Source organism: Pristis pectinata, chromosome 1 (assembly GCF_009764475.1).
Source record: "Pristis pectinata isolate sPriPec2 chromosome 1, sPriPec2.1.pri, whole genome shotgun sequence".
NCBI classification, from domain to species: Eukaryota; Metazoa; Chordata; class Chondrichthyes; order Rhinopristiformes; family Pristidae; genus Pristis; species Pristis pectinata.
The window spans coordinates 4,187,716-4,202,023 of NC_067405.1; the positions used below are offsets into that span (position 1 = coordinate 4,187,716).

Below are 14,308 nucleotides of genomic sequence, written 5' to 3' on the forward strand. Positions count from 1 at the left end.
GGCAGAGAACCCTTGCTTATGGATTTGAAGGTATAGTGGGGAACCAAGGGTTTAATGACAGTAAGAAATTCAGGATAATTAATCAAATGGGATTAAACACTGACCCGATGACATGGACCCCAGAGGTGTTAAAGGGATGGCTTCAGGGCCAGGGAATGCATTATGACCGACTTACAAAGATCCCCAGATACAGAAATGGCCCCAGCAAATTGGATAGAGACAATACATCATGTCTAAAACTTTAGTTTGGCCACGTTTGGAATACTGCATGCAGTTCGGGTCGCCACGCTAAAGTAGGGATTTGGAGGCTGTGGAGACGGTGCAGAAGTGGTTCACCACGATGTTGCCTGGATTACAGAGTACGAGCTATAAGGAGAGATTGTATTGTTTTATTTCCTGGAGTGTCAGAGGCTGAGAGGAGACCTGATACAAGTATTTAACACGAGAGGCACAGACAGGGTAGACAGTCAGAGTCCTTCTCCCAGGGTGGAAATGTCAAATACTAGAGAGCAAAGCTGAGTGGGGGGGGGGGGGGGGGGGGGGTGCTGTGGAAGAGGTTTAAAGGAGGTTTGCAAGGCAAGTTTTTTTAATACAGAGAGTGCTAGCTGTCGGGGGAGGTGGTAGAAGCAGATACAATAGTAATGTTTAAGAGACATTTAGGCAGACATATGAACAGGCAGGGAATGGAGGGATATGGACACATGCAGGCAGGTGGGATTAGTTAGATTGGCATCATGGTCAGCACCAACATGGTGGGCCGAAGGGCCTGTTCCTGTGCTGTACTGATCTGTGTTCCATAACATCACTATTCAAGAAAGCAGAGGGAGAACAGAACTATAGCAACAGCAATCTGCGGGAGGAACCCAGAGGGTCGAGCAGCATCTGTGGGAGGGAGGGGACTGTCAAAGTTTTGGGTCAAAACCCTGCATCAGAACAAAATTACAGATTGCTAACAACCGATGTCAGGTTAACCAAAGTATTGGAATCCATTAGGTACAAGTTAATAGGACACTTTAATATTATAAAGTAACTAGAGGGATTTGACAAATCTGTGGAGTCTGAGAGTTAAAGCTGGAAGAAAATCACAGCGTTGATCTGTGTTGGAGCTGCTCTGGGAAAGATTCACAGGATTAATTCCCAAAATGATTCAATGTCCCATGAGGGAAAACAAGCACCTGCATGGTACAGTTATCCAAAAGCAAAATACGACAGATGCTGGTCCTGATGAAGGGTTATCAACCTAGCATGTCAACCCCTCTACAGACAATGCCTGACCTGCCCATATTATGGCATGCTCTAATTAGCAGCTGAACTTGTTCACAACATCATTGCAGATGAGGCATGGCAGCCAAGGAGAGATTTAAAAAGGTTAAGAATTGGTGCTATAAAACAAAAGTATTGTTGGGCCCTGAAGCCACAGTGGGTTCAGCAAATGCTGGAAACAATAAGCTAATGACTGTTGCTGCAAATTAAGATGTGAGAGCACGTTTCCATTGATCACAAACCCAACCTTTTGTAGACTAACGATGAACTCTTGATCTCTCAATCTACCTCATTGTGGCTTTTGCATTTTGTCAACCTGCACTGCACTTTTTCTGTAACTGTAACACTATATTCTACATTGTTTTTCCCCCCCTTTTGTACTACCTCGATATAATTATGTACAGAATAATCTGTATGAATGACATGCAAACAAAAGCTTTTCACCATCTCGGTAAACGTGACAATAATAAACCAATCTCACCTTGGCACTTCTCTCTGTCCTTCACACGAACATCACAACACAGAAGCAAATATCAAACACAGTAATTCTTCTGCTTTCACTATGACACCATTGACTCTTTCAGGGTATACACCTTCATATTAGCAAACTATAATGAATGATGTGTCATTCTTGGCACAGAACAGAAGAATGTACAGTACCAAAATATCCACAATCCATTTCACCCAGTCTTTTCAATTTACAATACTTTTGAAACATTTTCCAGCAGGTGTAAATTGAAGAACAGCATCTTAGACATAGACTGAGTCCTCAGTCAATGAAGGTCACAGAAGGTCACAGCAGAGGCAGTGAGCATTCAAAGGGATGACCAATTAACCCTGCTGCTCTGCTTCTTTTCCAAGGATTTTTCCATTTCCCCTTTGGAAATTAATCAAATCTCAATCGAACTGCTTGCACAACTGATCGACTTGCTCTCAGGTGTAAGACCAGCAGACGTATGCACTTTGATTAATGACACAGTATCACAGACCCTGAGGATCGGATGACCACACGGCCACAGGATTAAACGTAGAATTTATCAGCATAAACAAACATGATGTCGATCCTCTCCCCCAATCCCTCCCTGCCTCCATTACCAGCGATCCCTTCCATTCATCCTTCTCAACGTCTCTCTCACTCCCCTGCTCCTCCACCTCCTTCTCATAGGTCTGAGGTTCCCTGCCTCTCCCGCTGCTGCCCCACATTACCCTCCTCCCATGTTACCTGCCCTGTTGCCCCAGGTCCCCACTCCCCATTGTCCCAGGTCACACCCCTCCCCCTGTTGACCCGGGTTAGACCCCCCCACATTACCCAAGGTTACCTGCCCCCCCCACCCCCAGATTACCTGACTGCCCCCCACCCCGTTGCCCAGGGATACCTGCTCCTGCCCCCACTCCCCGTTGCCACGGGTTACCTGCCCCTGACCCCCACACCACGTTGCCCCGGGTCCCCCGCCCCCCCCCCGCCGTTACCCCATGTCCCCTGCACCCCCCGTTGCCCCAAGTCCCCCGCCCCCCCACCGTTGCCCCATGTCCCCCACCCCCCCCACCGTTGCCCCAAGTCCCCCGCCCCCCCCACCGTTGCCCCAAGTCCCCCGCCCCCCACCGTTGCCCCATGTCCCCCGCCCCCCCCCACCGTTGCCCCATGTCCCCCGCCCCCCCACCGTTGCCCCATGTCCCCTGCACCCCCCCCACCGTTGCCCCAGGACCCCCGCCCCCCCCGTTGACCCGGGTTAGACCCCCACATTACCCCAGGTTACCTGCACCCCCACCCCCAGATTACCTGACTGCCCCCACCCCACCCCGCCCCCCCCGTTGCCCCGGGTTACCTGCCTCAACCCCCCCCCCCGTTGCCCCGGGTTACCTGCCTCAACCCCCCCCCCCATTGCCCCGGGTTACCTGCCTCAACCCCCCCCCCCCGTTGCCCCGGGTTACCTGCCTCAACCCCCCCCCCGTTGCCCCGGGTTACCTACCTCAACCCCCCCCCCGTTGCCCCGGGTTACCTGCCTCAACCCCCCCCCGTTGCCCCGGGTTACCTGCCTCAACCCCCCCCCGTTGCCCCGGGTTACCTGCCTCAACCCCCCCCCCCGTTGCCCTGGGATACCTGCCCCTGACCCCCACACCACGTTGCCCCAGGTCCCCCGCCCCCCCCCACCGTTGCCCCATGTCCCCCGCCCCCCCACCGTTGCCCCATGTCCCCCGCCCCCCCCACCGTTGCCCCATGTCCCCCGCCCCCCCACCGTTGCCCCATGTCCCCTGCACCCCCCGTTGCCCCAGGACCCCCGCCCCCCCCCGTTGACCCGGGTTAGACCCCCACATTACCCCAGGTTACCTGCACCCCCACCCCCAGATTACCTGACTGCCCCCACCCCGCCCTGCCCCCCCGTTGCCCCGGGTTACCTGCCTCACCCCCCCTCCCCCCGTTGCCCCGGGTTACCTGCCTCCCCCCCCCGTTGCCCCGGGTTACCTGCCTCCCCCCCCCGTTGCCCCGGGTTACCTGCCCCTCGCCGCCGCCGCTTCCATTCCCCGGCGTCACTTCCCTAAACAAGCTGAGGTCACGACCCCATGACGTCATCACCAAAGACACTATTCCATTCCGTTAAACATCAAAATATAAACCGGCCGGAGCGGCGGCGCTGCCCGGACCCGACCCGACCCGACCCGGACCCGGACCCGGACCCGGACCCGACCCGCAGCACGTCCCTCACAACTCACTTCACCAACCGTCTTCGCAGTTCTGTTCCCAAAACCCGACAAGAGTGGCTGCAGCCCCGCTCGGGTGGAGCCGGCGCCGCAGCGCCGCCTGTGGCCGGGAGGACTCGTCGCTCAGCGCTGCTCCGCTCCCGCCGGGAGGCCATTCAGCCCATCGGGCCGCCCACATCATTCAAGAAAATCCTCTGCCTCAGCTTCATTTTCGCACCTGATTCTCTAATTCACTGATTGACAAACATCTGCTGCTCTTGGTCTTGAATATGCTCATCCTAAACATCACACAGCCCTTTTGGATAGAGAATCCCAAACACCCGCAACCCTCAGAGCAAGGAAACCTTTCCTTCCATCCTCCCTCAATGGATGAACCAAGACTCCTCCATGTTGAACAGCACTTGGCAGGAGGACTAAAAGCAAAGGGGGACAGAATCTACTCGGATGGGCGAGGGGGGTGCGCGATTTTCACCAACAATGGCTCGATCAAAGAACAAGCTGGTGGTCTTGAAGGATTTAGCTTCCAGAACCAGGTCTACAGCAGGTAGAGAGTGAGCCAAGATAAAAGATGCACTTACTTGACCTCATTCTCACAAATCTATCAAGCAGCATTTCTTCGCCAATAACCTACTCACCAATGTCCAGTTTGGGCTTTACTTGAACCACTCAGTTCAAACATGGACCAATTAGCTGAGCTCCATAGTGAAGTGAGAGTGATTGCCCTGGACATTGTGGCAGCTTTTACTGAGTGTGGCATTAAGGAGCCTTGATATATCTGGTCAACAGGCATCAAAGGGAAAAGTGCTTTTCACTGTACCTCGGTACAAGTGACAATAATAAACCAATACCAATACCAATACCCTCCAATGACTGGAGTCATGCCTTGCAGAAAGGAAGATGGTTGTGGTTATTGGAGGTCAATCATCCCAGCCCCAAGACATCACTGTGGGAGTTCCTCAGGTAAAAGTCCTTGGTCCAACCATCTTCAACTACATCATCATTGATGTTCCTTCCATCATAAGGTCAGAGGTGGGCACATTTGCTAACGGTTGCACAATGTTCAATTCCATTCACAACTCCTCAGCAAATGAAGCAGCTCATACTTGCACGCAGCAAGACCAAGACAACACTGAGGCATGAGCTGATAAGTGACAAGTAACGTTCATGCTACAAAAGCGCCAGGCAATCACAATCTCCAACAACTGAGAAATAACTATCTACCCCAATGCCTTTCCACCATTTACAAGGCACATGTCAAGAGTGTACCAACACACCAAGGAGCTGGAGAAACTTGGCGGGTCAGAGCCGCCGAGTTCCTCCAGCTCCTTTGTGCGTTGCTCCAGATTCCCAGCATCTGCAGTCTCTTGTGTCTACATGTCAAGAGTGTGATGATATACTCTTCACCTAATCATTAGAAGCTCCACACTATCCAGGATAAAGGAGCCCATTTGATCGACACCCCATGAACCACCCTAAACATTCCTTCACTCCACCACTGGCACGTGCTGTCTGCAGTGTGCACCATCTACAAAATCCATTTACTTGCTGAGGTTACTCCACCAACAACATCCCAAACCTCTAACACCAAGAAGGACAAGGGCAGTAGGTGCAGGAGAACACCACCACCTGCAGCTTCCCCTCTAAGTCACACGCATCATCCTGACTTGGAAGTGCATCACCATTTCTTAATTGTTGCTGGGTACAAATCCTGGCACTCCCTCCCCAACAGCACCGTGGGAGCAATTTCACCAGAACTTCTCTCTTGATGGAGAAGGGCCAACCACGTGACCACTGTGGCCAAGAAAGCACACCAGAAGGCTAAGGAAATTTGGCACGTCCCCGATGACTCTCACCAACTTTTACCGATGCACCATAGGAAGCATCCTATCCGACGTATCATGGCTTGGTACGGCAACTGCTCTGCCCGTGACCGCAAGAAACTGCAGAGGGTTGTGAACACAGCCCAGTCCAACACGCAAACCAGCCTCCCCTCCGTTGACTCTGTCCACACTTCCCGCTGCTTCGGGAAAGCAGCCAGTATAATCAAGGATGCTTCCCACCCTGGTCATTCTCTCTTCTCCCCTCTCCCATTGGTCAGAAGATACAATAGCTTGAGAGCATGTACCACCAGGCTCAAGGACAGCTTCTATCCCACTGGTACCAGACTCTTGAACGGACCTTTCATACGCTAAAAGATGAAATCTTGATCTCGCAATTGACCTCGTCATGGCCCTTGTGCTTTATGTCTGCCTGCGCTGCACTTTCTCTGTAACTGCAACACTATATTCTTCACTCTGTTTTCCTTTTTCGTACCTTGATGTACTTGTACATGGCATGATCTGTGTAGACGGCCGGCAAACAAAAGCTTTTCACTGTATCTCGGTACATGTCACGAAAATAAACCAGTTACCAACACCAAGGACAACAACAGTTCCAGAAGGCAGCTCAACATCATCTTCTCAAGAACATCTAGGGATGGGAAATGTTGGTCTTGCCGCACACACCCAGATCCCCAAAATGAATATAAAATAAATAATTGCCAAATATGCCTCCCTTTCCAGTCATTCCCAGGGAAGCGCGGATCATTTCAGGAGAGAGCAGACAATTCCCTCACTTTCCATATTTGCAGAAGTTCCAAAGACTGCACAGGTCAACTTCCCTCCTGCTTTTTCAATATTTCCCATGATGGAGTAAGGTGTTCCCATGCAGTTCCCGATTTGCAATATTTCCCAGGATAGACTGATTATTCTGGTTATTCCAAGGACAAATGCTTAACTTCGGAAATTACTATTCCCATCATAGAATCTTTTTCTCAAACTATTCCTGAATTTACTGTAATTCACAGATCAGGGTGGTTTATTCCCAGACATAATCAAAGACCCCACCCACCTGGGTCATTCTCTCTCCTCTTCCATCGGGTAGAAGATACAGGAGCCTGAGGGCACGTACCACCAGACTTAAAGACAGCTTCTACCCCACTGTGATAAGACTATTGAACGGTTCCCTTATACAATGAGATGGACTCTGACCTCACAATCTACCTTGTTGTGACCTTGCACCTTATTGCACTGCACTTTCTCTGTAGCTGTGACACTTTACTCTGTACTGTTATTGTTTTTACCTGTACTACCTCAATGCACTCTGTACTGTGTAATTGACCTGTACACTCGGTGTGCAAGACAAGTTTTTCACTATACCTCAGTACAAGTGACAATAATAAACCAATACCAATACCAATATCCCTTTTTACTTAATGTTCCAGGACAGAATCATTCATTCCCAGATCAGTCCTGAATTTATTGGAATTTCCAGATCAGTGTGTTATATCCAGACTATTCCTGAATTTACTGCAAATCCCAGTTTATTGTTTAATGAGCATTGGGACAGGAATGAGTGATTAATGCTCCAGAGTTTTGATGTTTTAGAAAGGATAGAGAGGGAGTTAAAAGTGAAGGTGGGGGGAGTTGCATTACTAATCAGGGACAATATCACAGCTGCACTCAGAGGGGACATAATGGGTATATGGGTACAACTCAAAAAAAAGAAAGGTGCAATCACTCTGATGGCATTATACTACAGACCCCCCAATAGCCACTGGGACATTGAGGAGCAGATATACAGGCAGATTAGGGAAAGGTGTAAAACTAATAGGGTTGTTGTACCAGTTTATATTAGGGATTTCGACTTCCCTAATATAAACAGGGACCTCCTTAGTGTAAGAGGTTTAGACAGGGCAGGATTTGTTAGGTGCATCTGGGAGGATTTTTTAAATCAATATGTCGATAGTCCAACGAGAGGAGGGGCCGTACTGGACCTAGTGTTGGTAACGAGCCTGGCCAGGTGACCGATCTTTCAGTGGGAGACCAGTTAGGGAACTGTGACCACAACTCCTTAAGTTTTAAGATAGCTGTAGATAAGGATAGGTATGGATCTTGTGGGAGAGTATTAAATTGGAACAGGGCAAATTCCGGGAGCATTAGGCGGGAACTAGGGAGAATTAATTAGGAACAGCTGTTTTTGGGCAAGTCCACATCTGACATGTGGAGAGTGTTGAGAGGCCAACTGCACAGAGTACAGGACAGGTATGTTCCAGTGAGGAGGAAGGACTAGGATGGCAGGGTCAGGGAACCTTGGATGTCAAGAGAAGTGGTGAACTTAAGTCAAGAAGGAAAAGGAAATGTATGTAAAGCTTAGGAAGCTATGATCAAACCGAGCACTTTAGGATTATAAAGAAGCCAGAAAGGAACTCATAAGGGAATTAGGAAAGCCAGGAGGGGCCAGGAAAAGTCTTTGGAAAGTAGGATTAAAGAGAATCCCAAGGTATTCTATACATACATCAAGAGGATAACTTGGGAGAGGGTAGGACCACTCAAGGATAAAGGAGGGAACATGTGCTTGGAAGCGGAGGAGGTGGGAGAGGTCCTTAATGAGTGCTTTGCATGAGTATTTACCAAGGAGAAGAACGTGGAGGATAGGGAGATCAGTGTGGAGCATGCTAATAGGCTTGGGAATTTCGAGATAAAGGAGGAGGTAGTTTTGGGTCTCTAAGGTGGATGACCCTGGGGCCGGATGGGATATACCCCAGGTTATTGAGAGAGGCAAGAGATGAGATTGCTGGGACCTTGACCAATATCTTCATGTCCTCTCTAGCCACAGGTGAGGTCCTGGAGGACTGGCGAGTAGCTAATGTTGTCCCATTATTCAAGAAGGGAAACAGGGATAATCCTGGTAACTATAGATCAGTGAGTCTCTCATCATTGGAAGGGAAGTTATTGGAGAGGATCCTTAGGGATAGGATTTGTGAGCATTTGGAAAACCATGGCATAATTAGGGACTTTGTGGCTTTGTGCAGGACAGCTGTGCCTTACTAACTTGATTGAGTTTTTTGAGGAAGTGACGAGTGTGATTGATGAAGGTAGAGCTGTGGATGTTGTCTACGTGGATTTTAGTTTGACAAGGTCCCTCATGGGAGGCTCATCCAGAAAATTAAGATGCATGGGATCCACGGTGAATTGGCCATTTCGATTCAGAACTGGCTTGCCCGTAGAAGACAGAGGGTAGTGGTCAAGGGGACTTATTCTAGTGGTCTGTGACTAGTGGTGTTCCTCAGGGATCTGTACTGGGACCTCTGCTGTTTGTGATGTATATAAATGACCTGGATGAAAATGTACATGGGTGGGTTAGTAAATTTGCAGATGATACGAAGATTGGTGGTGTTGTGGATAGTGTAGAAGACTGACAAAGGATACAGCGGGGCATAGATCAGCTGCAGATATGGGCAGAGAAATGGCAGATGGAGTTCAACCCGGCCAAATGTGAAGTGTTGCACCTTGGGAGATCAAATGTAAAGAGACAGTACACTGTAAATGGCAAGACCCTGAACAGTGTTGATGTACAGAGGGATCTTGGGGTCCAAGTTCATAGCTCTCTGAAAGTGGCTACACAGGTTGATAGGGCAGTAAAGAAGGCATATGGTATGCTTGCCTTCATTAGTCAAGGCATTGAGTTCAAGAGTCAGGAAGTTATGTTGCAGCTTTATAAAACTCTGGTTAGGCCGCAACTGGAGTATTGCATTCAATTCTGGTCGCCCCATTACAGGAAGAATGTGGAGGCTTTGGAGATGGTGCAGAAGAGGTTCACCAGGATGCTGCCTGGATTAGAGGACATGTGCTATGAGGAGAGGTTGGACAAACTTGGGTTGTTTTCTCAAGAGCGGTGGAGGCTGAGGGGAGACCTGATAGAAGTTTATAAGATTATGAGAGGCACAGATAGAGTAGACAGCTGGTATCTTTTCCCCAGGGTTGAAATGTCTAATACCAGAGGGCATACATTTAAGGTGAGAGGGGGTAAGTTCAAAGGAGATGTGTGGGGCAAGTTTTTCACACCGAGAGTGGTGGGTGCCTGGAATGTGCTGCCAGGGGTGGTGGTGGAGGCAGATATGATCGGGGCATTCAAGAAGCTCTTAGATAGGCCCATGAATGTGAGGGAAATCGTAGGATATGGACATTGTGTAGGGCATTTAGTTGGGCAATTTATTACTAATGTAATTGGTTCGGCTCAACATTGTGGGCCGAAGGGCCTGTTCTTGTGCTGTACTGTTCTATGTTCTATGTTCCTGAATTTGATGTTATTCCCAGCTCAGAATGATTAATTCCCAGGCTATTCCTGAGGGCAGGATGTCTTTTTCCCCCAGACTATTCCTGATTTCATGATAATTTCCTGTTCAGAGTGATTTATCTTGGACAATTCCTGAATTTACATGATGGAATATTTTATTCCCTGGCCATTTTAGCATATCTGAGTGCTTGGTGGTCAGCATGGAAAGAATGGGCTGAAGGGCCTGTTGGACTCTACGAATCATTCCTGCATGTCTTGTAATTGTCAGGATAGAGTAGAATTTTCCAAACTATTCCTGACTTCACTGTAATTAGCAGGATAGAGTAGTTTATTCCCAGGCTATTCCTGAATTTATTGTAATGCCCATTTTACCATAGTTTATTCTCTGTATTCCTGAATTTAATGCAATTCCCAAGTCAGAGTTGGTTATTCCCACAGTATTCCCAAAATTATTGTAATCACAGGACAGAATGGTCTATTCCCAGAGTATTCCTGAATATACTGTATTCCCAGGATACAATAGTTTCTTCCACACCATTCTTGAATTTACTGTAAATTCCAAATCAGTGCTGGTTATTCCCTGATTATTCCTGAATTTATTGTAGTTCCTAGGGTTGAGTAGCCTTTCCCCAGAATATTCCTGAATATACTGTAATCCCAGAACACAATAGCCTATACCCAGATCATTCCTGAAATTACTTTCAGATCAGTTATTCTCTGATTATTCCTGAATTTACTGTAATCCTCAGGATACAATAATTCTGCAGTACTTTCCAAATTTACTGCAATTTCCAGATAAATGTGGGTTATCTCCTGACTATTCCTGAATTAACTGTAATTCCCAGGACACAATAGTTTCCAAATCATTCCTGAATTTACTGCAATTTCCAGACCAGTTATCCCGTGACTATTCCTTAATTTACTGTAATTCCTTTATAATTCCCAAATTAACTGTAATTTCCAGATCAATGTGGATTATTCCCAGACCATTCCTGAATTTACCATAATTCTCAGGACACAATAATTCCCAGACAATTCCTGAATTTACTGTAATTCCCAGGACACAATAATTCCCAGATAATTCCTGAATTTACTGTAATTCCCACATCAGCATAGATTTCCCCCAGGCTATTCCCGAAATTGCTGTAATTTCACCAGTGTGGATTATTCCCAGACCATTCCTGGATTTACAGTAATTCCCAGGACACAATAATTCCCAGATAATTCCTGAATTTACTGTAATTCCCACATCAGCATAGATTTCCCCCAGGCTATTCCCGAAATTGCTGTAATTTCACCAGTGTGGATTATTCCCAGACCATTCCTGGATTTACAGTAATTCCCAGGAAACAATAATTCCCAGATAATTCCTGAATTGACTGTAATTCCCAGGACACAATAATTCCCAGATAATTCCTGAATTGACTGTAATTCCCAGGACACAATAATTCCCAGATAATTCCTGAATAATACCTTTCTGCCTGTCCCCGAACACACAGGGGGGCAGTACTCTGTATTCCCGGTTTTACAGTAATCCGGGATGAGTGGAAGGCAGTAGTCCCTCCCCACGTAATGAGACGGCGCAGTGGCCGCATCGCTCCGCTCCCCGGCGCAACCCGTCTCCCCGGCCAGTGACAGGTAGGTACCGGGGGCAGGGCAGCAGTGCTGGGCGGGGGAGCCGGAGGGACGCTCATCCCCTGCAGAAGGGTCTGGTGGTCTTATCTAGCCCAGGGGAACTGCAGCCGGGAGTCTGGGCGGATGAAAGGGAGAGATCCAGGCAATCTCCAACTGAACTGAACACATTCAGGTCTGGAGAAAGATAGTCCGCCAATTAGCAGTCCATAAACTAAAGCCCACATCAACTTTCCCGGTTTCTGCAGCGCCAAATATTTCAACACTGATTTGCATTTCCTTGAAATTTATCTCCTAGATCTATCTCTTAAAAGCTCCTGGGTTCTTTTGTCCATGCTTTATTTTGTTGAATGAATTGATATCTCAAGGTCTCTTGGTTTTTGCAATCTGCTTTTTAATCTGTTTTGTAGTTAAAATCTGCCCTAGTATTGCAGTTCCTGATTTGTTATCCTTAATGCCTCTCAATGGAGACCACTCATAGAGTCATAGAGCAATACAGCACGGAAACAGGCCCTTCAGTCCAACTGGTCCATGCCGACCAAGATTCCCATCTAAGCCAGTCCAATTTGTCTGCGTTTGGCCCATATCCCTCCAAACCTTTCCTATCCTTGGACCTGTCCAAGTGTCAAGACCCTCTCCTTCTTTTGCCTTCGGTCCATATCACAAGGTACAGGAGTAGAATTAGGCCATTCAGCCCATCGAGTCTGCTCTGCTATTCAATCATGGCCGATTTTGTTTTTCAATCCCGTTTTCCTGCCTTCTCCCTGTAACCCTTAACCCCCTTACCAATCAAGAACCTATCAATCTCTGCCTTAAATACACCCAAGAACTTGGCCTCCACAGCCCTCTGTGGCAACAAATTCCACAGATTCACCACCCTCTGGCTGAAGAAATTCCTCCTGATCTCAGTTCTAAAGGGATGTGCCTTTATTCTGAGGCTGTGCCCTTGGATCCTGGACTCTCCCACTGATGGACACATCCATAGAACCATAGAACACTACAGCACAGAAAACAGGCCATTCGGCCCTTCTAGTCTATGCAGAAATTTTATTCTGCTCGTCCAATTGACCTGCACCCAATCCATAACCCTCCAGACCTCTCCCATCCATGTATCTATCCAATTTATTCTTAAAACTTAAGAGTGAGCCCACATTTACCACGTCGGATGGCAGCTCATTCCACACTCCCACCACTCTCTGAGTGAAGAAGTTCCCCCTAAACCTTTCCCCTTTCCTCTCCACATCCACTCTATCCAGGCCTTTCAGTATCCAGTAGGTTTCAATGAGATCCCCCTTCATCCTTCTGAACTCCATCGAGTACAGGCCCAGAGCCATCAAACGCTCCTCATACATTAACCCTTTCATTCCTGGGATCATTCTTGTGAAACTCCTCTGGAGTCTCTCTAGGGCCAGCACATCTTTCCCTAAATACCCTTTGGTCCCCGATTCTCCAAACACTGGAAGTAATTTCTCCCTACTTATCTTCATTTCGAGTGCCTCGATTAACTTTCGCGTTTGTTCTGTAAGAGCACTGCCAACTTCTCCAGACAGCTGACACCCGTCATCCCTTGTACGGGCCAGAAATCCCCTCCAGCCCCTTCCCTAGATTTTGACGTCTTTCCAAAAGGGTCCCACCTTTCTATCCACCTGAGACAAAAGATACCGCAGACGCTGGAATCCGGAGCAGAAAACAATCTGCTGGAGGAACTCAGCGAGTCAGGCAGCATCTGTGGAGGAAAATGGACAGTCGACGTTTTGGGTCGAGACCCTTCATCCGGACTGCATTCAACTGCCTCAACCGGAGATGTAAGAAGAATATTTCCCTCCCCCCAGCCTCCCACTAAACATCTCCACTTCTCCCTCCTCCCCTTAAAACCTGCCTCCTTATGTGGTCACTTGCCATAATGACCGCCTCTGCGTGGTTCGATGTCAGCTCTTGTTTGATAATCACTCCTGCCTCACACCACGGGATGCTAGCGATGCTTCTTAAATGCAAGCTGTTGTTGTTGTACACCGCCTGGCTGAGTCTGTGGGTTCTTAATTGCCAGGGAATGATGATGTCATGTGGATTGGTTCCGAACGGAATATAAATCGAGCTGTGGAAGAGCCAGCCTCTTTTCACTGAGGTGGAAAATCCTTGCACAGGGCTCTTGGAAGCAGTCACGGGACAGGTATGTGGAGGCAAACTCCTCGAATCCAATAATCAGCACCAGAAAACAGCTCCTTCTGATTCTGAAGGGAGGTTATCCTTTGAACAGTCCTCTCCTTCTGCTTTCTTTGTTTGGCTGATTGATGAGGGTGGGTCTTGGAGGGACAGACAGATGGTTCACCCAGAGGGCAGAGCAGAATGTTTTTGAGTCGTGCTGGTCTGGCGTTCAGGGTCTGCGGGGGGACGGTGCCGGCAGATTCACAAGTAACTTGAATAAATACTTGACGGGCTACGGGGAAGGAATAAGGAGTGTGGGACCAACAGGCGAGGTCTGTGCTGTATCATTCCGTCGCTGGTAGGGGGGTATGTGTGTTTTCATGTGTATCTGTGTGTGCGTGTGCATGTGTGTGTGTATCTGTGTGTGTATCTATGTGTGGTCTATGTGTGT

The 14,308-nt window shown here is 48.3% G+C and overlaps 2 protein-coding genes across 5 annotated transcripts in view; one reads left to right on the forward strand and one right to left on the reverse strand.

Annotated features, from left to right (window-relative positions):
• Window positions 1-14,308, reverse strand: part of stk11ip (serine/threonine kinase 11 interacting protein) — a 154,944-nt gene that overhangs the window by 128,813 nt on the left and 11,823 nt on the right. For 2 of the 4 annotated variants that reach the window (XM_052014097.1, XM_052014093.1), the window contains exon 1: window positions 3,758-3,933. The exons of the other annotated variants lie outside the window; for them this stretch is intronic. In XM_052014097.1, coding sequence (XP_051870057.1) covers window positions 3,758-3,835 — 78 coding nt within the window. In that variant the 5' untranslated portion in view covers window positions 3,836-3,933. Of the gene's footprint in view, window positions 1-3,757; window positions 3,934-14,308 lie in introns of those variants that run through there. 4 annotated transcript variants of the gene reach the window in all.
• slc4a3 (solute carrier family 4 member 3) overlaps window positions 13,817-14,308 on the forward strand; it is a 150,210-nt gene continuing 149,718 nt past the window's right edge. Inside the window, exon 1 of the mRNA XM_052014166.1 lies at window positions 13,817-13,882. The gene's annotated coding sequence lies outside the window, so the exon portion shown is untranslated. The remainder of the gene's footprint in view (window positions 13,883-14,308) is intronic.